This window comes from Abramis brama, assembly GCF_963993115.1.
Source record: "Abramis brama genome assembly, chromosome: 19".
Classification (NCBI taxonomy): domain Eukaryota; kingdom Metazoa; phylum Chordata; class Actinopteri; order Cypriniformes; family Leuciscidae; genus Abramis; species Abramis brama.
The window spans coordinates 9,266,685-9,293,758 of record NC_139981.1 but is presented as its reverse complement, the minus strand read 5'-3'; the positions used below and the strand labels follow the sequence as shown (position 1 = coordinate 9,293,758).

General features: G+C 36.2%; 1 protein-coding gene across 11 annotated transcripts; it reads left to right on the top strand.

The window, feature by feature from the left end:
* The first annotated feature begins 699 nt into the window (after positions 1-699).
* Positions 700-24,238, top strand: letm1 (leucine zipper-EF-hand containing transmembrane protein 1). Of its 11 annotated transcripts, none has more exons than XM_084092942.1 (16): positions 700-1,001; positions 8,279-8,336; positions 8,948-9,425; positions 14,233-14,376; positions 14,510-14,647; positions 14,849-15,052; positions 16,220-16,339; positions 16,436-16,567; positions 16,707-16,877; positions 16,959-17,084; positions 18,094-18,126; positions 19,566-19,700; positions 19,784-19,977; positions 20,202-20,234; positions 21,293-21,449; positions 21,541-24,238. In XM_084092942.1, the coding sequence occupies exons 1-16, from the start codon at positions 923-925 to the stop codon at positions 21,691-21,693; spliced, it is 2,355 nt and encodes a 784-aa protein (XP_083949068.1). In that variant the 5' UTR covers positions 700-922; the 3' UTR covers positions 21,694-24,238. The 11 variants fall into 11 exon arrangements, with proteins under 11 accessions (XP_083949068.1, XP_083949075.1, XP_083949069.1 ...); XM_084092943.1 differs by having other exon boundaries at positions 725-1,001; positions 8,945-9,425; positions 21,311-21,449; XM_084092939.1 differs by having other exon boundaries at positions 725-1,001; positions 8,945-9,425.
* Positions 24,239-27,074: the final 2,836 nt, after the last annotated feature.

Here is a 27,074-nt window from a genome sequence, read left to right as displayed (position 1 = left end):
TTGGTAGTGCTTGGCCCCTGTAGCACGTAAAGTAACACCACGTAAAATTGTAGTCTTGTGTTGTATTTGAAACATTGAATTGATTTTTAAAATATAGAATTATGGACAAGACACTTCCATTAAGGCAAATGCAATGTTTTATGTACATATGCTACAATAAAACAATGAAGCACACAATGATTCCCTTTGTAATTAAAAAACATATACTCATATATACTCAATATACTCATTTTAATTAGGTTAGTCATGTATTTGGAGCGTATTCTATCAGACCAGTTTTTATTTTATTTTTTTAGTGAGATCTGGCAACAGTGGCGCCAAGGCCCGTATCATATAGACCTCATTGGCCAGGGTTCACAAACCATTAAAATGATTGCCGCTTCAAAAAGCAGTATACCCATTTCTGTTAATTAATATTTAGCAAGAAAAATTATGAAAAAGTAAAAAAATCTGTATAGTAAACAAGTCGCATTGCTTGTACACAGGCTCATTGGCAGTGCTTAACAGTTAGGATTAAAGCTACATAATTTTCCCAAACGTAGCTTTTTACAGATATCTGGAGTCTAAACAACGTGCATTGTTGGTCATTTCATTTTGAGTTTTATGAGTCTATTTCTTCCAGGCGTATGATTTGCCGTGATGTCCCCACTCGCTTCATCGTTTCTTCTCGGTCAGTCCTCCTGTCATCACCTCACCTTCATAGACAGCAACTGCAACGCCCCCTGCTGGCCGAGCTCGAGCCACAGGAACACGGAAGCAAATGCCGAGCGCTTGCAAACTCATCGCTTGAATCACCGAGGAGGGCACAAGGACATGAGCCAAGAGCTTGGGACTATGACTTCTGTGGATAGTTCATAAACCGTCATCGTATTATCTCTGCACGTCCACTCAGCGCCTTTTCATCCATACAGACGGGAACAGAATGGCATCGATTTTGCTCACCAGGTCTCGGACTCCGTTAATGAAAACATCTAGGTCATTAAAAAACGAATTCAGAAAAGGTAATACAGTTTTTTTTTAATACAGGAGAGCGATCAGTATGTGGTTAATTGTATTGTTTTGAACACGATTTGAATGGATCATTGTAATTCTATCAGCCTTTTTATTTAGAAAAACGCAGCGAGCCTTATGAACTGTCAAATGTGCGTCACGCAGAACTGATAACTTACAGACAGTAACCAGTTTTGTTTTATTTATATAGGCCTCGTGACTAACATTCTCCTGATTTATTTACTGTTATTCATTCCGTATTTCCAGCCATTTCATGTTCACTGCAAATATCATGTATGAAAAGATTTCCATCCTAACACTGAAGTCAGAAAGTTCATGACCTAGCCACTAGCTTTCAAACCTGGCACATACGATTATTGAACGATGAAGTGAGAGGCTTAAGTGATTAGCTAACCAGCTAAACTAGCCTCACAGATTGAGGCAGTCATAATCACCGAGAACCCTCCAACTTAAACGGTTTCATGGGATGCGTCCAGTACACTGGTTGTACAGACACAGATAATGGAGGCTCACTGTAACCTAGTGCGTATGTGTCGGTGTCACACGTGCTTGCGCTTTGTGTGTTCATGCTCTGTTACTGTAAGTCATTTCTGGAAAATAACAGTGCTGCAACCGTTGTTGACCGGTGGTTGGTTTGTCTGCTCATTGTTATGGTCTACACGCGAGTCGTTTCCACACTTTTGAAGAAACGTTTGAGTTTGGTTTTATTATGGAGCGCCTTTTTTAAACCAGACACTGAATTATAGTTATGAACATCGGTATGTTGTTTGCAGGTGAAGCCAGTCGGGCGCTCCTGTCTGAGAACGTCAGTGCGATCAACAGAAAGAAGAAATATAATTTAATGCTCATAAACGTGTTTTATATCGTCGTCATTTATGTGTATAATGCGGGTGTATATCATTTTAGAGCCATATATTTTGCTCAGGTTACTGGAGAACAGGAGCTTGTAGCCTTGTGTGCTCCTGGAGGGTATTTGAGGACACACTGCTTTTCCGTGTGGCGCAGACTGCAATGACTGCTTCCTTATTATAGACCTGTCATAGTAAAGCATCTTTCATATAATGACATCTGTCCGTTAGCTTGACAATACTGTCTTTGGCCTATACATTGATTGCACTGGTTACTAAAATTGGTGGGAATATTTTGATTCAATCTTTTGAATTCATTCTGTTCACATGAAAAATTCATTCAGTGGACCAGGCATAACAATGTGATAATATCATATTAGTGAGTCATAAGCCCCTTTCACACATTAAACATGGTAAATTACTATACCATATTGACTTTTACCAATAAATACACAAATGTGCTGTTCACAAGCAACATCTTATACGGGTAAGATACCATTCTAAATGGATCCAAAATACCAGTAGACTCTTAGATGTCAAATCTTTGAAATTACCTTTAAATGCTGTGTTGTTTTCTTCATCCACTCGGATGAGAAGTGCTTTGGTTTCATTATTTGTTCAATTTTTACTTTTTAGTGACAGGCGGAAGAGGATGATCATACAGAATGTGTTTTTCTCGTAATACACGAGACACATAATAGTTACAGTACTGCAGTTACTGTAGTACGCAATAGTAACTGCAGAACTGTGCTGATGAATTGAAAAGAAGGCAGGGTCTCAGATGCAAGACAAAGTAAACAATTAATAGCAGTGAAGCTTACTGTAAACAGCTCAGACAGAGCTTTATGATTGGCCCAAAGCATACTTCTTATGTTAGCGCGTTCTGACCTCGTACATGCTCATACCTGTGATTCTATTCTTTGTTCAGACACAGCATTACACGGGTAATTAACTGGTAATGTTACAACTTCTCTTTCGTTCAGGAAAATGGCCAGAACAGGTTTAACTGAATTTTTGAAAAGGTCCTGTTCACTCATGATTTCTAAATTATAATTTACTAGTAATTTACCTGTAAAGACTGTATGTGTGAAAGGGGCTATAGAGTCACCCTACCCAACCTATGTACCCAACACGGTCTCATGAGAAAAAATAAATAAATATATATATGAATTTGTACGATGTGATTTTGATTGAAAAGTTTTCATCAGAAACTCAAGTTTTAATTTGAGAATTAAAACTAAAAATGTTTAGAAAAAAAAGGTCCACTCCTAAACCTAGCCGTTAGTGGGGCGTTAGCAGATCACATGAAAGCATACAAATGAGATCGTACAAATTCACCACCAATTTGGCAAAACGTAAAATAAATATGAACTGCCATTAGATTGTGTTGCCCTACCCCTATTATTTACTGTCCCACCTCCTTTTGTAGTTCCTCTGCACTTTTTAGAGTTCTCCTCCCTTTTTGGAGCTCTCTGGCCTGCATTATATCTACTTGGTTATAGGTTCTTATGTTTTAAAGACACGCTTCAAAATGGAGAGGTGTCAGTGAACGAAGAATATAAGTCAGTCCATAAGAAATAAATGTACAATTTGGTTAAAAACAGACAGACACACACACACACACACACACAAAGAAACCATCACTAGTTTCAGGGAAATAATGCTGTTTTTCTTTCCACAGAGACCTAAACACTCTAATAGTGAATCGGAAGAATACAATCCGTTTTTTTATGTGGTTGAACCAAATTGCAAAACTTGTCTAATAACACTTCAGGTTTCATAATCCATCATTTGTAATTTCCCTGATTAGACATTTCTAAATATAGACATTTATATTTATATTGGTCTCTATACATTTCTTCTATATTGGTCTCGATATAACCAATAATAATACTTTTAATCATTACAAATGACAAACCAAAGCATATAAAACATTTTTTAATGAAACCTTGCATCTAATTTAGATTTAATTTAAAAATTCAGTCATACTGTTCACAGTTTTCATGAAATAAATGATGGACATTATACAGTAATTAAATGGCAATAAAACCACAAATCTCTAAACCTTGCAGTGGAAGCAAGTGGCTTCAGCGTTATACCTTGTCTAAATGAAATAAAGCCAAAGCTCTTTTGCTTATTTTCCCAACCACAGCGTTGCTGCCACAATCTGTAATTGATTTCGAAATATGCTTGAAGTGCTTCCTTAGAAACCTCAGTAACTCCCATGTGTGGACTTTTTGTATTAGCTAGCCTGCAGCAGTGTGGTCTGACAAATGATTAACTACAGCTTTGCATGACAGCCTATAAAGTAGAGGTCTGATCTGGATGTGCATTGTTAGGTAAATGAACGCTGAATAACTTTCATAACATTGAGCCTTTGTTTGGAAAAAACACAAAAAGACAACACTGATTAGGAAAATTGGTAGAAAAGTTTGAATGTTTTGTTCATGTTGCAACTTGCGTCAATGTTAACAGTCAAAGAAGAGTTAACTCAGAGATACATTTGCAATGAAGTCTTAACCTACATTGTCTCTTGCCAGAGATGGGGTTTTCTTATCAGGACACTAGCTCAATCCACAGGCTTCTACCAAGCTGGTTAAATGTACCAGCACAGACTGTGACTTGTCACACACAACAAACACGAGTGAGAAGGACACCTGATGTGAACAGCAGTCTGCAGAGTTTGTGCGCTTCTGTTGAATGAGTTGACTGTCCTATTACATATAGGTTCAGGGAATCAATGGACTGAAACAACCATCACTGTAAGTTTGTTCATTTGCATAGAGATTATGATTATGCACTTGTTTCCAGACATAAATGAAGTATATCTGTAGGACTCGGTACCCTCCACTCTAGCTGTTTTATCACACTCTCAAAGGGACTGCTGCTTCTGATAAGACCTTCTCACAAAACTACAGCCCTGAATTCTGACCGGGTGAGACTCTATCAGTGAGATGGTTTCATAAGGGATAGACAGCCCCCTGAGCCCTGCAAAAAGAAGTATTTCATTATATTGATGTTTATATTGTTTTTATAAACTTTTGGCACCACTAGTAAAGTGTTTAGCGCTGTAGCGTGTTCTTGTTGAGCATGTGAAGATGTCATTTTTCTGTGGCTCCAGAGTGATTAGTCACATCATGGCATTTACAGCTCAGATGTTGTGCCCAGAATTAATTGCCCATGTGCCAAGATGTCTGCATGCAGGATGTGTTTTCTGCTGTTGAAATGAATAGGAATGTTAACAGATAGCTTTATGGAACACCTTGGTTGGATTGCTTGAACATTGTTTACATTCTTTAGGAAAGTCAGTCTATATGAATTGCTTATTGTAGCTGACTTTACACATTAAGCTGGGATAGTGGAAAGAAAAAACTACACCCTGTACATTTAAACCAACTTCTCCTATCCATAAGATCAGCCAATCTGTTACTTAAAAGACATATCTGAATATTTGAAGCAGTATTCGGAATAAAATCATTTTGTAGACCTACCCTTATGACGACTCTTTCTTCAACTCAATCCTAGACACACCCTGGATCTGTTGCGCTTGTGTAGTTTCTAATACCTATAACAGAAAGGAAGATTTGTAACCACGAAGTTGTTAGTTTTGTGGTGTTGTTAGTTCCTTCAACGTCATCATTATATGCAGGCCGTGTTTGAATTTAAATTTACAGTCCCTTGATTCTTTGACCTTATTCTATTCTGTTCTATTATATTCTACACTCTTATAAATAAAGGTTCTTTATAGTGGAAAAAGTGTTCTTTAGATTATTAAAATGTTCGTCACTTTAAGAAATTCTTTTTTTTTTGAAGAACTGTTATTTTATGGCCTCGCTGTGAAATCTCTGTTTTGAAACCTTCATCTTGAAGAGCATACTATTCTGAGAACTTAGTTGTCTACATGCAAATACAAGAAGACTAACAAGCGGATAGAGATCTCAGGCCTTCAGTCAGAAGTTGACTGACCTTGAGATGTGAGGCCAGAAAACTTATAGAGCTAAATATAGAGAGAGAAAGTAGCCCGAAAGCATTTATTCTTCAATGTGAACATCCTGGCTTCAATAGGATTAGGTTGCACCGGGGGAACTTGGCCAAGGGTCTTACATGTGCAACAAACATTATGGCAAGCAAGACAGAGATTAGGCTTCACCGGGGCATTGGAACAAAGGTCCTATGCCATAGTACCAAAGGTAAGTGGGATGAGAATGGATTAATTATGGAGTCTGGCCTCCTCCTTTGTCTCTGATTGGATAAGTCAGAGAATCATGAGACTTAAGTATATGTAGTAGAGATTGCATGAGGGAAATGGTTCAGGAGGAAGTCAGATTTGATAAATTGCTGTATTCAGGGAAAGGGAAACAGTATGCTTATGTGCATGTGTGGGACACAGACAGAATGGGTGAGAATAGCTTTACTGGCTTACTCCAGATAAGGGAGTTTCCTGAAGCTATATTTACTGTAAGTAGAAGGACATCCTGCAGTTATAGTCCACTCCTTCACTTTTCCTTTTTAAAGAGGTTCATCCAAGAATGTTAAATCTATCAAATATCATTTGAACTTCCACATATTTGAACTTTACACATGACTCTTGGAGACATGCAAGAACTAATGCCGTTTTGCATCACTCACATCAAACCTAGCGCAACACACCTGGCTGAAACTGTCAGAAAAACTCAACTCAATATCTCAGTTTATCTGGTTTAGGTTTTTGAATAGACATATTTAATTCTGATTTCTTGGTATAGTAAAAGTTGATAAGGTTGAAATGTGATCTTGATCTGATAGCTCATCTTGGCACATCCAAGTTTTCATACAGGAGAGTCATATTCTACTTTGTTTCTCAGGTGAACACATGCTTTCAACAGAAAATGGGTTTGTTAAAAAGGAACAGTGGGTTAAATAATGAGATATTTGATTATTATAGATTTAACTATAAACAAAAATATAGCACTTATCCACTTCCACAATGCAATTCCCTTCACTTCAAGTTCGGTGGTTTCCTTATATTGGATATTCAGACTTTACCCTCTTTTCTCCTGCTGAAGAGCTGTTACTAACTTTATCTTGAGTTAGACAGACTTAAATTGCTCGGTCATCCTCGGATATCCGAGTTTGTCACAGATGTCGAGCGTGCTTGTGAAGGTCAACCTGTGAAATGCTACTCTTGAACAGCTGATTGTGTGGTCTTATTTAACTGTGCTGTAGTATAACAAGCATCCATCCAAGGCAAAAAAAAAAGTGAACTACTGTATGTAAACTCTTCACTGTAGTGAATGCAGTGTTTTTGTGTGAGGTCTGTATCCTGATGTAACCTGTATTGAGGTGGTGTTTTCAATAGCTGGATAAAATAATTTTAAATGAGTAATATTCCAGCATCGGCTGGTGCTCTTACAACTTAACAGCAAGACCAAGTAATATATTTTGATGCTGCACATTCCATAACAACATTAGATCAGTGAAGATTGAAGAGTAAAAATATTAGCTATTTAGGAATTAATAAAGCAAGGGGGTTTCAGGGGGTCGGCAAAAATGTGAACGTTTTTTTTTATTTTTTTATTTTTTTTACAAAATGTATTTTAAGGCCGTCATAGTTAATGTGTGTTAAGATTAGATTTAAGATCCATTAGATATTTAAAAATAAATTTAATTCTGCTTAAAAAAAAAACTGATTAATTTATCATTGCAGTTTTTTTTATCTGTCTAAAGATGTAGTTTTTAACAGTGAGGGTAAACAACAAATATGCATATAGTTTTGTAAACAAAAAATGTGTTCATAGATAGGCTACACTCTTAACTTTATAAAAAAGTTAATGGTTTCCAACGATAATTTGCTTTAGTACAATGCCAGTTATTAAATTTCGGAAACAATTAGGCCTAAATGCAATTTTATTTTCTTAAATATTAAGTAAATATATTGAAATCTCAAGTTTATTGGTTCCTGGAATTAAAAAGTTTGAAAACTCCTGAATTAAGGTTTGTTGATGTAAAGTATTTTGCATAAGTGCATGTATTGCTATTTTTCTGATACAATCACACCTGGGACCTTACACACCTTCATTTGTGTGTCCTTTTGATTGGCAGAGGTGCATTTTTTCCCCTGGCTCTGCTTGCAGAAGTGGCATGAGACCAAGTATTTACTCTGTCCTTTTCCATGATCCTGTGCTGGCATGTAGCCTCTAGTAACACTCTTTATGACCCTCTTATGTTATCATATCATCTTACCATGTATAAACACCCAAATTCATTACAAGAGCAAGCTTAGGACACTGGTTTGTACCTTTAGATGTTTGGGCATGATGTTCTTGGAGCTATGTAACATTACTTTGTGGGTCCATCCTTATTTATAGGAGTTTCATATGTGTACTGTGTTATATAGTTATGATATCTGATGTTTTTTCTTGTCTCTGACTCTCTTTCAGGAAAGTTGTCAGAAGGCATATGCTTTAACTGCACTGCACTGCGGTTAGCCACAAACAGGTAAATGGAACTGAACATTGGGTCAATAACATAATGCACAATTTTGTCCTGATCTTTAAAGAAATGCGTAAAAAAGTGCAATTCTTACATACAATGGATTGAATACACCTTTCTATAATGAGCATGGATAATGAAGAAAAAATATGAAAATAATTAAATATTTAAAATATACATGTAATTAAAAATTATTTCATTATGTAATGATTTAAAAAAAAAAATGAAATGATAGCCTACTTTAAATAAGAAACTAAATCCGCTTGGAGGTGGCGGCAAGTCAAGTAATTGAGTCATTCATTCAAACGATTCGTTCAAATGGCTGATTCATTCAGTCACTGAATCATTCAATAAACTAATTTGTTCGAAATGTGGATTCATTCTGTAACAAAGCATTGCTTTGTGTTTCTAGGAGACATAAAACAGTATCATTTGGAAATTTCATTGACAAAATAAAGCAAAAACAGAAAATGATGTGTCTAAAATGTAACTTTAAAATGTTAACTTATTGTTTATTGAATTTTTTTAAATATATTGTACTGTTTTCATTTTGATTCTTTCAAATTGGGTCTTTATTGAAAGATTGTAGACTGATGAATGATGTCTGTTTTCAGCAGTCATGGTGTTCTTGGAGGCAGCATGTGGCCTCATGCCTCATCTGTCCTGTACCTTGACAATTCATCAGCACTTCAGCAGCGCTTGTCCAGGTCACCTCGCCTTTACTGCGCCGTCTTCGTACCTGACCCTGCCCTGCTTGTGCACACCCACTCCACATATCCCAGGACGCTAGCCTGGCCACAGAATACCCCAGTCCGGTGGGTACATACTACAGGCCGTCTCCATGATGATTCAAAGGTAGAGCGTTCTTTGCGTACACTGAAAGATCGCAATAAAAAGCTTGAAGAGGGAGGACCGGTTTACAGTCCGACAGTGGATGCAGAACCTGTGCGACGGACAATTCGTCAACGCGTGATTGACGAAGTGAAGCACTATTATCACGGGTTCCGCTTGTTGTGGATAGACACGACCATCTCTGTGCGGATGCTCTGGAGGGTGCTGAACGGACACATTCTGTCACGCCGAGAGAGGAGACAGGTATATACAAAATTAAATAAGGCTTTTTAAGGGGTTGGCACTGATTCTAGTGTGTAATTTAGTAGCATCAATTCACAGAAATAAAATTTCAATTAAAAAAGAATTCAGAAAAAAACAGAAAGAGAAAATTTTGGTATTTATATCACGTAAACTATTTTTCTATCTGCTATTTCTGGTATTTATAGTTACATTTCATATTTTAGGAGTGGGGTCTTTCACAAAGGAATCCTTATATTTGGTTGTCCTTGGCCTCAAAAAGTGTGGAAAAACCCTGTCCTAGAGTGTCTGAAAGATAGCCATTGGATGACTGAGTTGATAGGATCTTCTTCTGATAGGATGATAGGCTGATAGGATGCACCTTCCCAATCAGTCTCCCTCCGTGCCAGTACGTATTAGATAATAACTGTACCCTGACTCCTGGAAGTTGCATAGCAGCTAGCCAATCAGATTGGAACATTAGACAAAGTTGAACTCTGCTCAAATATCTTTAAGAGAGAGTTCATGACAGCATGATTGTGTTCAAGTGCTTGAGATTTGGTAATTATAAAGTAGATATCAGACACTTTTGTCCTTAACTGCAGTACTGATTTACGAAATGCTAGTATTTGCGATGAAACTCCCTCCACACATATGAATGGGTTCAAATTTGGGTCTATAATTTTTTTATAGAAAATACAAGGAAACTCAAATTGTACCACCCTCACCCTGGGCTTGAGTAACGCTTGTACGCATAACTGTCTTTGACCTGTCAGTGCTTATGTAGTTTTTCATGGTGTAATTTAAATGGTTTGTTTGTCTGTCATTGCCCTGTGGTTTTAACCCAGTGTAATGTAATTAAGTCGTATATAGTAGGATTTGGAGTTGAAGATTAGAATTCTTCCGTAGTTTAATCCCAGTCCTATAAAGCCTGCCTGGATCTCTTCTATAGCTGAATGATTTAAATTAGTGCCCTGCTGAGTCTTCAGGGAAAAGTCATTAGAGATTACTCTGTAAGTCAGAAGGCAAGTGGAAACTGAATACTTTCTAACCAGCTCACATGACTTCTGGGATTCCTGAACCCTTTAAAGGGTTAGTTCACCCAAAAATAAAAATATTCTGTCATCATTTACTCACCCTCATGTCTTTCCAAACCTGTAAGACTTTGGTTTCTGTCCTTCCATTGACAGCTACGCAACTAACACTTTTACATTTTCAAAAGTTTGTGAAGAGATTGTAAAACTAATTCATATGATTTGAATGGTTTTGCCCAAGTTTTCTGAAGAGACATAATCGTTTAATACTCTGAATGGATTTAATTTAGGCTTTTATTCACATATAAACATCAACACACACATCAGTTGTGGTAAACGGAAGCTCAAGCATGTTCACTTGACGTACAAGAACCATTGAGGTTCATTCTCATGGTATGCAGCACGTTTGAGCTTCAGCAAGAAACAATGAGGTTTGTTCTCGTGCTTCAAGCAAGTTTGGCTGAGCTTCTGTTTATGTTCAATGATCAATGTTTGTATGCGAATAAAAACCTAATTTCAATCTGTTCATCATATAAAGCGATTGAGTCTCTTCAGAAAATGTAACTAAATTAGACTAAACCACTCAGTTCATATGGATTAGTTTAACGATCTCTTTATGAACTTTTTGGTGCGTCAAAGTGGTAGTTTTTTAGCAAATTTGATCAAAACATATGGGTGAGTAAATGATGACAGATTTTTTATTTTTGGGTGAACTATCCCTATAAGATGATCCTTTTAGGTCCAATTTAACATAACTTTTAAACAAAATTAAATAATATTTAGATTTAGTTATAGATATATTTAATCCTATCCATTCATTAAAAAAATGCAACCATTCATCCAAAGAATTCAACCATCCATCCAAAAATGTTAATCATCCATCTATCCAGAAAATTCAACCATTCATCCATCCAAAAAAATATTTCATCCAAAATTTCAACCATCCATCCATTCAAAAAATTCAACCAGCATTTTATAACCCTGCAGACATCCCTCTCCCTCTAGTTGTTACTTGTAAGTGCCGATTTAGAAGAGCTCTACTTTTGTTATTTTAACTTACATAGTTACATAAGATAGGTGTGGTTTTCTATCATGCCCTCCTTCAATCTGATTAATGTTCTTCCTATTCTTCATCTCTCCCTTTCTGTGTAGTTTAATGATTGATAGGTCAATACAGCTCACTTTGGCACCTAGTTGGCCACTAGCCCAGGCTGACTCCAGTAAAGCGATGCCCCCCTGAGATATGTTGTCCCTAGGACAGAAGTAAAAGTGAGGTTATTTGAGGCCCATGTGCATTAGCTTTATGTTCATTAGGTGCTATTACCTTTATTGAGCTATCAAACTTAAAATTTCAACCTGGCGAACAATAAAATAGGTGAAAAAATAAACCTATTAAGGACTTTGACTTGGGCCAGTGAGAAACTACTCGGATCACCTTATTAGTCATGGCAACATGGATAATGTTTTTATCAAGCAGAGAAGCTCACATTTTAAGAAAAAATCAACATAGTCTATACTGCTGTGTCAATTTGATTCAAATGTTTGGGGCCAGTTTCATTTTCATTTATTTCTTTATTTATTTTATTTCAGCAAGGACCGATTAAATTATTCCGAATTGACCCTAAAGACGTTTATAATGTTACAAAAGATTACTATTTAAAATAAATGCTGTTATTTTAAACTTCTATTCATCAAAAATTATCACAGTTTCCACAAAAATATTAAGCGGCACACCTGTTTTCAACATTGATAATAATAAGAAATGTTTCTCGAGCACTAAATCAGTATATTATGATTTCTGAATGACCATGTTACTGCTCTTCTGTATTGTATTTGAGTTTTCAAGCACACAGCTGATTGTAGCTATCACATGTTTTATTACACGTCATCTCTATTAGCACAGTGCTAATACCTTCCCAGCCTCAAATTCTCAGACGGCCTCATGACTCGGCCTGTTGTAAATTGACACTCTAGTGACTATCTATAACCGTATGAAGCCTTTATTGCATTCTAAGTCACTATGTACTGGAAATGTCTCTCCGAACAAACGGTCTATCTTTGGGTTGCTAGGATATTAATGCCCAACATTATTAATCCATTACATTACCCCTATCATTTTTCCATAGCCATGGCAATATTATTGAGGAGTTATGGTTGGTTTCACTCTGGTGATGATTATATGAAGCTACAGAGATAGAAATACCACTTACAAAATGTAGTGTTCTGGAAAATGTTTTGAAATCATTTGCTGCAAGCTAATTTTAAAGGGGCCATTTTAACAAAAGTATCACTATTATTGCTTATACTTTGTAACGTACAAGTTAAGTGTTATTGTTGTTGTTTTAAAGCTCCAGATTTGCTGTTCTTGTTTGTAGGGCTATAATAATAATAATAATAATTGCACTGTAAAATTAATGTATTAGTATTACTACTAGTACAACTGCTAATACGACTAAATTAAACTATTAATCGAAATGTTAAACTGTTTTATACTTAATATGTAAAATTTAAAATGTGTATTTATGAAACCATTATTATTATTATTTTACAGTACAAATGTAAAGTTAAAATGCTATTATTTATGGCTATAAATGTTAAACCATAAAGCTTTTGCACGGGCAAGCACCTTTCACATTTTCTTCAAAAAATCTTAAAAACTTAAAACAAGCTAAAATCATATTATCACACTCCTAAAGCATTGGTAGATAGTTTTCCCACAGCATCTTAAAACATCCACAGCTAGTGTAATACTTGTGTTTAGGTAGTCATGGTTAGTTGTTATCAAGAGCTTACTGAAGTTTTCTTTATATTTTGAGCTCTGTCAACATTAGAATTGTGAGGTATGCTAATGCCTCCGCCTCAGCTAGCATCTGTCTCACCTCACTCTCGCTATTCTTCTGACCTGCTCCATCCTTAATCCTGCCTATTCACAACTGGCCTCGCACAGCGTGGGTTCCTTTAGCTTTTGATGTCAGTCATCAAACCCCCTTCCCAAGCCCTCTGTCCTGCTCTCTCCCTGCCTCTTCCTTTGGAATGCCCTCACTCTCTTTCTCCATCCTCACTCACTCTTTCCCTGAATATTTCACACTCCAGGCCTCCCTGTTTTCCTCTTCTCTTCCCCCTCACATGCTCTCTGTCTCTGTCTGTGGTGATATACATGTCAATGGGCCAAACACAAAGGCTCTTTTCAGGCCTGCCTGGTTTAAATTCTTTCCTATAGGGCCGCTGACACACAGGTGGAATAAGTAGAGCAGGGACCCCTCTTATAAAGCTGAAGCTCCTTTGTTATCTAACCTCTCATTTTCTAAATTCATCATGTTTCATCAACTATTAGATACAGTATGGCTTGATGCAGGAAGTCAGTTCTTGACATACGGAGTGGACGCACCGATGGCCTGACTTTTGTTGGTCTCTGGTGGTATCATCATGATCTGTCCATGATTGTTTATTTTGTTTTATTATTTTTTTGTTGCTGTTTTGTTTTAGAGTTTTAGATCTGTCAATTTTTTACTTTTTTTGTGAAATGCAGGAGGAGTGAATCATACCTAAACATGTCCAGATCATGTTAATTTTTTTTTTTAAAATAACATCAATAAAATATATTTACACTTTTTACATTTATGTTACAAAGTATTCTAACACAATGATTTATATTATATTATTTTTTAAAAGCACCATTAGGGTTTTTACTTCACTATTAGGTCTAGACGTTAGGCATACCATCTCTGATCAATAATTACGTTTCATCACTTAAGCAGCCATTTGCTAACATCACTGCTGTCTCATGTTAATTGCAGTTCCTGAGGACGTGTGCAGATGTCTTCCGGCTTGTGCCCTTTTTGGTCTTTATCATCGTTCCATTTATGGAGTTTCTGCTTCCTATTGCAGTGAAGCTTTTCCCAAACATGTTGCCTTCCACCTTTGAGACACAGTCTATAAAGGTATGCTGACCTTTTGAGGTTTAATCCATAAAAACCTTAATTGTATTTCTGTCTTAGTCATGCCTCTTATGCCAAACCTATGTGACATCATATAATATCTCGCTCTCATGCTCTGTATGTGTGTGTTTTGCAGGAGGAAAGACTGAAAAAGGAGCTGAGAGTGAAGTTAGAGATGGCCAAGTTCTTGCAGGATACAATTGAGGAGATTGCACTAAGAAACAAAGCAGCTAAAGGCAATGTAACTGAGGAGTTCTCCACTTTCTTTCAGAAGGTAGATGATGGTCACGCATGCTCAGCTCTCATCCTAAAAAACAACTCTGCTGCTTCTCCATGTGATTCAAAACTCAGCTCTGTATTGCCACCATGTGGTGATTCTCATAAAGTGCTCTTAGACGAGACTATACTCATAAGTGCTATGAATGAGAACTTATTTTGCTGCTAACTCTCTCTTCCCCTTCCTATTCCCACCCAGATACGAAACTCTGGAGAGAGACCCAGTAATGAGCAGATCATACGTTTCTCTAAGCTGTTTGAGGATGAACTGACCTTAGATAATCTGACACGGCCGCAGCTGGTGGCCTTGTGCAAGCTGCTGGAGCTGCAGTCCATTGGAACCAACAATTTCTTGCGCTTCCAGCTTATCATGAAACTCAGAGCCATCCGCGCAGACGACAAGGTTAGAACCTGTCCTGACTCAGCCAAAGTTGTGTGTCAGTATGGGTCAAATACTTTTTCATTGTGATCATGATTTATATCAATTACAGTATGTCAGTTTTGAATCATTTAATTAAAATAAATGATCATCTAATCAATTGAAATAATTGTCTGGTCCCCGTGTTAGATTATACTGTACTATATTTAATGCGAAAATTTGAGGTTGGTAAGATTTTTTGGTCTCACTTTAGTTTAATGTCCAATTCTCACTATTAACTAACTAGTATCTATGACTTTTGCCTCAATAAACTCCTAATTACTGTTAGTAAGGTAGTTGTTAAGTTTAGGTATTGGATAGGATTAGGGATGTAGAATGTGGTCATGCAGAATAAGGCATTAATATGAGCTTTATAAGTACTAATAAACAGCAAATATCCTAGTAATATGCATGATAATAAGCAACTAGTTAATAGTGAGAATTGCTAAACTAAAGTGTTACCAATTTTTTTTTTTAAAGACGTCTCCTATGTCAGCAAGGCTGCATTTATTTGATCAAAATACAGTAAAAACAGTAACATTGTAAAATATTATTACAATTTAAAATTACTGTTTTGTATTTTAATATTATTTTAAAATGTGATTTATTTTATGTGATGCAAAGCTGAATTTTTAGCATTATTACTCTTCAGAGTCACATGACCCTTCAGAAATCATTCTAATATGCTGAATTGGTGCTCAAGAAACACTTCCTATTATTATAAACGTTGAAATCAGTTGTGCTGCTTTTGTGGAAACTGAGATACAATATTTTTCATGATTGTTTGATCAATAGAAAGTTCAAAAGTAAAGCATTTATTTCAAACAGAAATCTTTTGTTACATTATAAATGTCTTAACTGTGTCTTTTGATCAATTGAATGCATCCTTGCTGCTTAAAAGTATTAATTTCTTTTAAAAAAATTCAAACAGTAGTGTGTATACATTCATTTTTTTCAACTACTCATAGTGGCCACATTTGTGTAACTTCAAAAAGGAATCAAAACCATTAAAGTACTTAGTTTTTTGTGTCATTATGTATTTGGTGTATAAGAGTTCAAAGCAAATTAAAACAATTATCAGCAATCGTATTGGCTAGAATGTCTATATCAGTTTATTCCTAGCTGATTTCTTTGCACATGTGTGATTGACAGCTGATAGCAGAGGAGGGAGTGGACAGTCTGAATGTGAAAGAGCTGCAGTCAGCATGTCGTGTGAGAGGGATGAGAGCTCTGGGTGTGACGGAGGAGAGACTTCGAGAGCAGCTTAAACAGGTAACACATGCTCCACATCCCTCTGTTATTATTACTCCCCAGTAATACGTCTTCTCATCATGTATTTCACATTTCTGATCATGAATCACTGATCAGTGGTTGGAGCTTCATCTCAATCAACACATCCCCACATCTCTTCTGCTGCTGTCCCGAGCCATGTTCCTGCCAGACACACTGTCCCCTGCAGACCAACTTAAAACCACACTACAGAACCTGCCAGAGATTATGGTATGCACACAGTACAGCTGGACAATACAGTACATACAAAAATTGCATTAAATATAGGTTAGGTTCATGAAAAATATAGTCATATACATACAGATTTTTCTGGTAAAATGAGTGTGTTTGGTCACATGTGCTTTCACAGGCTAAAGAAGCACAGATGAAGGTGGCAGAGCTGGACTTCTCTAAAGTGGATAACAAGACCAAGCTGGAGGCCACGCTACAGGAAGAGGCAGCCATCCGAGAGGAAAACAGAGAGCGGGAGCTGGAGAGACTGGCAGATGCTGCAGAGAAAGTGAAGGAACTGGCCGCACAGGTCATTACAGTCACTTTCAGCCTGACAGTGATACCTGTTGTATAGTTGAAATGTTTATGAAAGGTTTATATGTGTTTCCAGGAGGGTGAGATGGTGGAGTTGGAAGCAAAACGACGGGTGGATGGAGAACATGCTCTTTCCAGCGTGGACGTGGCCATCCATTCAGAAACACTACGAGATACTGCACCAGTGCTGGAGGGTATTAAGGTAACAAAATGACACAAACATAGTTTATTCTCTTAAATCTACTTAAAATTTGGAGATGTGTTGTTAAAGCTTTTATTAAACATTATTAACAAGAAACAAAACCCAAAATATTTACATGAGAACACAGTGATGATGAACTTTGTAAATGTGCACTACTGTTCAAAATTTGGGGGGCAGTATTTAAAAAAAGAAAAGAAAGTAATATTCAAATTCAGCAAGGATGCATTTTATTTTTCAAAAGTGACAGTAAAGTCATTTAAAATGTTACAAATGCTGTTCTTTTGAACTTTATTCATCAAAGAATCCTGAAAAAATGTATCAGTTTCCACAAAAATATTTAAACAGTTATTTTAAATTGGTACATTTCTCAATATTACTTTTTTGGCTGTTATTTTTGATCAATTTTTGACTTCTTTCCAAAACATTAAAACAATCTTACTGACCCCAAACATTTGAAAGGAAGTGTTCTTTACTAATGCACTGTTAACCATTATAAAATAATATTTGCTAATTTGAGTGATGTAAGCTATTATAAAGTGTTTTTATAACCCTTTTAATGCAAGTCAGTCCACTCAATGGCCCTTTTGGCCATGCCTTCAGTCAGCTATTTTCTATCTTGGAAATAAACTTATTTATTACCAAGATACCAAATATAGCCCCATACTGCTTGAATGGGGAAAAACAGAAACATCCAAAACTGCTAATATACTTTTTTGTACTACAATACCAAAAATGGTTTAGCAGGACCAACCACGTCTTTTATATTAAATGATTTCAGCTAACGCACTTCAACTTTCCAGAGCAATAAGATAAGGCAGGACTTAATGCAGTTCTTTGCAGTTTACATGACAATAATTCTGACGGTGATATTAAGCTCTGCATTCATCCTTCATACCTTCTCTGGTGTTACTTATGACTGTGTTTGTTGTTTGTTTGCTGTCATGTTACAGGAATGGCTCTTTCTCTGTTATTATGTGTTGTGTATTATTTTGCGTGTTTATTTCTCCAGTTCGAGCAGTGGCAGAGGTATCTGCACATTCAGGTTAGATGCTGAACTGCTCCCCATCTGGAGACCACCACACTGACGCTCTGCTCTCCTAGTCACTTTACTGTGTGCTTTTCCCTCATTTACAGTTTCATAATCTGAACTGTTGGTTTAGGGTTAGGCTTAGACTCTTGTAACGCTTGTTATTTACAACATAACAGGCACAAAAATGACAATCAAATGCACATACTGTTGCGTAAATTCAGTGATTTGAAAGAGCAGAAGTCTTGTGTGGTTATGCCTGAGTCCTCCTTTCCACTTCACTCCAATTCTCTGTCCCTTTATGAGTATGTGTGAGCCTGTAGGACAGTGCATATGTAAGATGCAGAAATCCTAATGGTTGTTTGTCTTGTGTGGCTCAGAGGCACTGCATAACTGCATAAGCCTTACGATGCGTTTCAGTTGTTTTTTAGTGACCTTTCTGTAATCACTTTTGCTGAATGGAAGACCTTCCTTTCCTCTGACTGATCCTCTTTTGTCTCTGCATCAGTGTTGGGGAGTAACTTTACTAGACTTTTCAAAAGTGTGACCTGTAGTTCAAATGGTTTCAAACCAGCGTTGCTTTTCCAATAACAAGTTGCACTACCATTAAAAAGTGTGGGGTCAGTAAGAATTATTATTATTATTTTTTTATTTTTTAATGTACTTTTATTCAGCAAGGATTCATATACAGTGACAGGAAAATACATTTATAATGTTAGACAACTGTTTTAAAGACTTAAAAACTTTAAAATCTTACCAACCCCAAATTCCATCAAGCAGCAGTGTAGATTGACAATTTTGTTATTGCGTTGTCTTACAGCAAAGCAAGCTGACGCAATAGTATTCATCATTTAGATATGCATCAGTTTGTGCACAGTTCATATCATAAATGAAATGCTGCTGTTTATCATCATGTATTCAAATCAGTTATATAGAACATTTTTATACAGTTCATTGTATATATCTATATTGATTATTGTGTATACATTTTATATTTAGTGCTATGCCATCTAATCAAAATCCTCATAGGTTTAGTGCCAAATAGTTAATAAAATAATCATTTAATAAAACAATTTTTTTATTTTTTTTTAAGGGTAGCTTTAGTAGTTAAACTACCGTGTAGCTTGAATATTGGTGACTATAGGGAGCCGAACCCACAGTGATTTAAGCAAGGTTTTGGAATAGATGATACTATTTAGTTATTTGATTTGGAAAAATAGCTTTAGCTAATTAAATAAAAAAGTTACAAAGAATTTCCATCCATTTTATATACATTTCATCACTAAAAGTATTTGTTATAGACTTTATACAATTTCTGACATTTGCACCTAACTCTCACTTGCTCCAAAAATCTATCACTGATTCAAAGTTTCCCCAACACTGCTGTGCATGTATTTAAATGTGTGTGTTCATAGGAGTGAGTGTTGATGGACACTGCGTGTGTCATTTTTCAGGGGGAGGAGATCACTAAGGAGGAGATTGACATGCTGAATGACGTCTGCACCAAACTGAAGGAGCAGAAGAATCTCCTCACCAAAGAGAAAGAGGAGCTGGAGGAACTAAAGGATGATGTGCAGGAGTACAGCGAGGTGTGCCATCCAAGAGAGACAATCATTAACAAACGGTTAATTTTCATTTCTGCCTTAAACATTTAAACTGTGTTTCTCTACAGGACCTGGAGGAGATAAAGCGAGAGCTATCCAAGACGGGACAGGAGAAAGTGGTGAAGGAGTCTAAGGCAAGTCAACATCTGTTAAAGCGAGTCAACCGAATGATTGGAAGAGTGGATAAGATCATCACTGAGCTGGAGAAGGACAAGGTGGTGTTAGACGGACAGATGGACAGCAGCACCACACCACCAATTGGGTAAGAGACTTTGATTTGCTGAACTAATGGAATTTTTTAATGGCGATTTTGGTTTCTGTGTGTGAGTGCATGGGAGTATCCACGTTACATCATCAGTAATGCATGATGAGAAGTTGTAATCAACACAGTAAAATGGTGGTGGAAGAATGACCTTAAAGGTTGTAAACACGAACCAAAAAAAGGGTTCCCAGTCCAAATAAAAATCATTTTTTGTTGTTTTTTAGATTGTTCTTTGAGAAACATAGTGACTTGCCAAGGTAAGCACAGGAGTGACCTCTCGCCTTCTGTTTCGTTTCCTCATCAAAAGAATGAATTAAAAAAAATTAACACTAGGGATGCACCGAAATGAAAATTCTGGTCCAAACCCGAAAATTCTGGATGCACTTGGACGGAAACGGAAAATTATTTTAAAGGTTTTTTTGTATAATTACATTAATAGTAGACTTTTTAAGAAATTTCAATAATTGTAATGATACTAAATGTAAAAGATACAAGCCAATAAAATAAAATCCACAATTTTTTTAAAGTAACACTAAAATTTGACAGAAAATATATTAATAATAAATATCAATATATTATTCTTTATTCCGTTCTATGCGTTTATTTTTTGACCAATTATCAATGATATTATCCATTATATATTATCAGAGCATGTGAGCAGAGCGTAGCAGGGAGCGCATCAGTGAACAAGAGGGTAGCATCATTTTACCAGGGTTGCCCAGCACAGGTATACTACACTGTTACAGTACAGTAGGGCTACTCCAAACAGAAACGAGTATACTACTACATAGTACCGAAAATACCATTATCGGCCGATCATTTTCGGCAGCCGAAATTTCGGAGCATCCCTATTTAACACAAATACTAAATATTTTAGGGGGTCTAAAGTGTGATTTCATTTGATTTAATATTTTAATCCATCATCGGTTTGCTTGTCATTTCTTTTACAAGTCCTGTTTATTTCGTTAATGCTGGTTATTATGGATTTAATCAGCTGTGAGATTGGGATTGCTCTCTGAAATCTTCCTCTTGTTCATTGTTCTCAATGCTGCAGGTAAAACACGGATCACTTGTTTTAAGGCCTTTATTTTAGTCCTCTGTGAAACTACAAAAAAGGCTTGAATGATTTAGTGAAAAATTCTTAAAGATTCGAGAATCAATTTCTAATTACGATTAGTATCAACTCCAAAAGCACTCGCAATCGTCTCTCCTGGGAACCCTGCACGGCTGTCTTGGCATGCGATTGGTTGATCATTGAACTCATCCTCCACCATCTTACCCGCTGTGTTATCAAGCAACCGTTTCCTGTATGCAGTGTGTTCTTGTCCTACAGGGAGAATATAATAAGCATCAACGAGCTAATTACAGTCATGAAGCAGATCCAGAGTATTCCTGAACACAAACTGCTCAGCATCGCAGACGCACTCGACGAAAACAAGGATGGCAAGATAGACATTGACGATGTCCTCAAGGTAACAAGATGGGGCTTCTTTGGTCACTCATTGATTTTCCTTCTTTTCCTGTTTGGTTGACTGACATTTATCTGGCGTGTGTGTATGTTAGGTGGTAGAGCTGATCGATAAGGAGGACATCGATATCTCCACCAGCCAGGTTGCAGAGATCATGGTGATGCTGCAGAAGGAGGAGAAGTTGGTGGAGAAGGAGAAAGCCAAGGAGAAGGTCGAGAAGGAGCAGGCAGCTAAACTCCAAAACTAGACTTACCGTGTAGGGGAATGGAAGAGATCCTGAAGCTAATGAAGCTTTTTCAGGTCTAATAATATGTTCAGATTCAGAGTGAGGCTAAAAACAGTGCGGACCTCCGCTCTGTATTCATATATATGAATTAAGAAAAAGTTCCCAACATTTCTTCCTTTGTTATAGGTAAATGATTTCCATGTTGTACTAATTTGTTCCCATGGTTTATTGATTCGTTCCCTCGCTGCTTTAGTTAAATTGGGGCAACAAAGTAGTACAAAGTGGAACTATTTAATAGGTGGTGGCTACGATATCTTACTTTTCCATCAAATGTCATGTGCGGTGCGCCGTAAATTCAGAGATGAATTTGGAAAGAAGGTTTGTTCGTTTGTTCATTTGTTCTCGAAAGGCCCCCTCTTAAAGGTGGAGTGAGTCATTTCTGCGCCACTACTGGCACAAAAAAAAACGAGCACAACCAATAGCGTGAGTTTGGGGAGGAATTATCAGCCATTACTTTTGTGGCACAGAAATTGCACACTTCAGCTATAAGATGCACAAAAAAAAAAAGTACTTTAATAGTACTGTAAATTTACACCCTGGCAGTGATGTCATTTCCTGAGATCTGAGGTCATTTCCTCTCTTTTGCACATTACATCACCTGTCACTGTCATTCCACTGCTCATTCAGTTTGATTTAATTGCATTTTTACTTCTTTTCAGTTCACAATCTATTTTCATGAGCTTGTTGAATGTTGCTCAGAAGACATTGATATCTCACTTATGTTTATTCAATAACCAAAGAAGGTTTGTTGCAGATTTTATGCTTCATTTAATACTTGTACATACACATTCAAGCCACCAAGCACTGCAGCTTTATGTCACACACCAAAGGTCTAAAATAGTATTGGGATGTATATCTTCAGCACTTGAGATTTATTCAGGGCAGAAGTTTTTGTACTGACTTGAAGACGGTAGCAGAGTTAGATTCCTAGTTTTTGATGTGCATTGTTTATTCAGCTTTTATCTCGGGTTGATTTCAGCATCACATTTACATTGTGGCCTTAGTATTCAAAAACCCCTCAAAATCAAATCAAGGGAATAAATTGAGATATAAAATAGCTATAATAACATTTAACAGTTCAACATTGCTAGTATTTGCATTGTATGCTAACAGTAAATATCTGTGCATTGGGCGTCTCTGTTAGCTGGCTTGGATTAATGATAGATGAAGAGTGTTTGTGAATGTGTGAAAGAGTACCTTGGAACCTGAAAGGCAAAAGATGGAGGTCAGTGCAGACAGAATCAGGGTACAGCTCAGCCATCCAGTCAGTATGTGGCCTGGATGATGGCTTATTCCTTACATGGAGAGAGCGGCAGCAGTATGTTCTCATTGCAGTGCACCTACACTAACTGGAATGTGTCGATCAACATGAGACTCGCACGCTTACTGGTGGCGTGAGTGTGGAAGCATAGTTTCACTGGGCACATAAGGCCGGGAATACATCATCTTAACCCTAAACATGTCATGGCGAGGGACCAGCATGTCTAACCTCAAAGCACAGTTCCTGTGTTGTGTCTCAGACGGAGTGTCTAGGTGCCTATTTCACATTGTGTCCCTTAAAGGGATAGTTCACCCAGAAATGAAAATTTGGTCGTTCCTAACCTTTATGAGTTTTTTATTCTGTAGAACACATGAGATATTAAAAAAAAATTCTCGCTGCTCTTTTCCATAAGACAAAAAAACTCATAAATGTTGAAAACAACATGAGAGGGAAAAAATGATGACAATTTTCATTTTTGGGTGAACTATCCCTAACTTACCTGGGGGACCCTTAATTATAGTAACGGCATTTAGGCCTTTAACTATATTCATGAATTAGTATTATCATACCGTACGATAGAAAAAGTGTTTTTTGTTTTTATTGAGCGAGTATTTTATGCTAATGCACTATATTCAGAGCTTTAATTTTCCTATTTGGCGTGTCGATCTAGACTCAGGAAGATGCATGTAATGTCTGTTTGCACATTGAGAGATATTTTGGGGAAACTTGCACACTTGAATTTTTAAAGTGGTAGATATATGATGAATTTTGTAGAAAGGTCTAAAGATACCTTACAGATGTGTTTTTGCGATTTTTAAATTTAAGTTATCAGATTAATTTATAAAACATGGTGCATGTGCACATAAGTGACCACAGACTGAATGGATTAAAGATATGATGTAATTATCCCTGGAAACTAATTTACTGCTTAAGCTTATTTAAATGGATTGAATATATTATTTATTTTCCCCTTATAAGGCCTGTACTTTGTGTTTTATTTTTATTTTATTTTTTTGACTATTCTGTATTTGTTAGAACAGAAGGTTCAAAACCTAAATACTGTTACGCTAGTTAATTTGTAGACTGAACAATAGGTGGAAATGAGTGATGTATGCAAAAAGGTTTTTGAAAATCAGTATGACGCAAAATAAGAAATTTTATTTTATTGTTCATACTGCCGATGTAAATATACTATTTACAAGTGGTTCCAAAGTCAAATAAAATCAAACTGATCTCTAAATTGAATGCTATTTTCCCCTTTTATTTTTGACTCATGCATTTCATGTTTCATATATTTTTTGTCTTTTTTATTATTATTTAATGCTTTGCTTTGATATGCTTTGATGCCTGATGCCTTTTCACTCCCCTGCTGCATTATTCACCCGTTATCACTGGCAGCATCTCTGCAGTAATAAAATATTTAATTTGACTTGTAAATTCAAGTATTTGTATACATGTGTGTGTGTGTGTATATATATATATATATATATATATATATATATATATATTAAAAAAGCTGTCAGAAACATCTAGTCCAAATTTAAGCTCCCGCTAATGAGAAAATCAGACGATACAGGACTGTAGGAGAGTCACACTTAAATTGAGCTAGAATAATATCTGAGATGAAATGGCATAGAAGTCCAGTTAGACTGCCCTGTGCTTTGTTAATAGCTATTTTCCAGGATATATTTTTATAAGAAAGGATATGTTTAAAGATAACATTTAAAATTGAATTGAATTGAATTGAATTCTAATAATTCTGCACATTCCCTGTCTTTCTGATAAAGAAACTGAGATGCCTTTTTCCATTTCAGGGGAGAGATCCCCTGATATAATTGTAAAGCGCTTTGGGTGTACAGTAGTACATATGAAAGCGCTATATAAATGCCTCATTCATTCACTCATTCATTCATTTGAGGCTGCAGAAAATTATTTGGAGCACTTTACAAATTTTAATTAGATCCTGATTACAATTTAAAACAAAAAAGACTTTATCCTGATTTATTTAGCCTTGAAATCAAAGTGTAATTTTGGTCTACAATATAAATGATTATGATTTTTTATGATTAGAATTATTTTTTTAAATGCTCACTCTTGACCTTCTCTTATAATGCAACAGTACTTTTAGAGTTTACTTCATAACTGGACTGTTATTTATAAGATGAACCTGGTGTAAGGTTTTAATTCCAAATTTATAGATGCATATATTGGGGTATGATAAAGTATTGAGGTTATTAAAGTATGTGAAGACCTTTCCCATTCATATTCATTTTATGTTTGAAGAATAGCAATATTTGCCAGACCACATGGTGGTGCTATAGTCTTGGACAATGAAGGTAATCACAGCCATGTCAACATGTTCCTGTTTGCAATGTATGCCATATTATTCATAAAGTCAGCCCCAAATTAATGCAGATGTTACACATGTTCTTGCACCAGTTCAGAATATTTTGTGCATTAATATGAGTATAGATCATAGGACAACTGACAAGAGACGATCACAAGTGTAACAATTAGTGTTGGTTGATATAACAAGCACTGCAGAAAAGAGACTAACAGTCAGCATATTATAAGTGTCTTTAACTCAAACAGTCTGACATCCAGACTAAAAAATGACGTGAAATTATGCCGTCTACAATAATAACCTGTGAGGACTTGAAGTGGGCTGAATAACTGGAGGGAGAGTCACAGTAAATCATGTGGGCTGGTAAGAGGACATTGCTCTGTGTATAAGAGGGCTTCTTGGTTGTAATGACACCTAAAGCTCAACAGCTCTTCTCTGGCCGGCCAAGTTTATATTTTAGGTGTTGCGTGGTGAAATAATACATATAATGTATATATTGTATGTTGCTTAAGTCACTTAATAGACATAAGTGCTGAGAACATTCTAAAAACATTGAATGGTGCATGCTTTATGTCAAGTTCAATAGGCAAGGGACTCTATCTCCCTATTTGTGTATTCTCAATTCTCTAAAGACCCTCATCTACAACACACTATTAGCTTATGTAATTATTTATTCTCTGTATAATAATCTGTGTTAAGTAGATTCTTATATTGTAGCACTTGTAGCTTTTTGTTGATCACATTTCTCAAAAAATGTATAACAGTAATGCACTTAATTTAAAGCTGCTGTAAGTGATGCAATTCTAAAACCCAATGTCTACTACCTGACAGAAATCACATTTTTAAATAAGGTCTTATAAACAAAAAAATCAGAACCGTTAGGAGGCGGGGTTACCATTTGAGACCCTTGGAAAAGGGAGCAGCATTTAGGAAAACCTGTTTGGGTTTAGTCATTAATTTTGTCAATTCCATAAACCTTTGCCAGGTTAGACACTATATTGAATTTAACCAGTATAAAAATTAGGCTTTGAGGGATAGACTTACAGTCTTCACAATAGCAAGCACTGTATAAAGGTTATAAATTACATAACTTTCAAAACTGTTTTATGGAGTTTTTGTCCGTTGAAAGTTTTTTTTTCTGGAAAGATGTTTCGTCAGCTGAACAATTGGCATGTTGTTAAACAACAGTATAATTCATTGAACGTACTGTACTTCTATCCCACGCAGCCTCATTTCCTCATTTTTGCAGCTTGTCAAAAATGAAATATGGTGCTACCCTGGTTACGGTCTGTTAGATGCCATAGCGATGCAGGGATTTCTTTAAATTGGACTTGTCTCCTAAAATTTCTCCAGAAAAATGTTGCTTGATTGCTTTTCTTTTGTTTATATATTTAGACCACAGAATGTTTGAGAGTATTTATGAAGAGTTCACATCAGTCAGAGGTCTCTCATCATGCTGTAGCACTGTAGCACTGTATTACTCATTTTGCACTGTATTGAATGGCAGAATAGCACTTTCCTGATTGATGAATGTTGAATGTACTTTGGTGCAATGAAATTTTGTTGAAAAGTTCTTGGGATGGGGTACAGATGAGAAGTTTTTTGCTAATAAATTTATAGATAGTGACTTACATAAATGTACATGCTTCCATTATTGGAAGCCTGTTTCCACGTCAGAGTAAAAAAAATAAAGTGTAATTGTGGCTATATCTTGAAATGTGACTTATTCACAGTTAC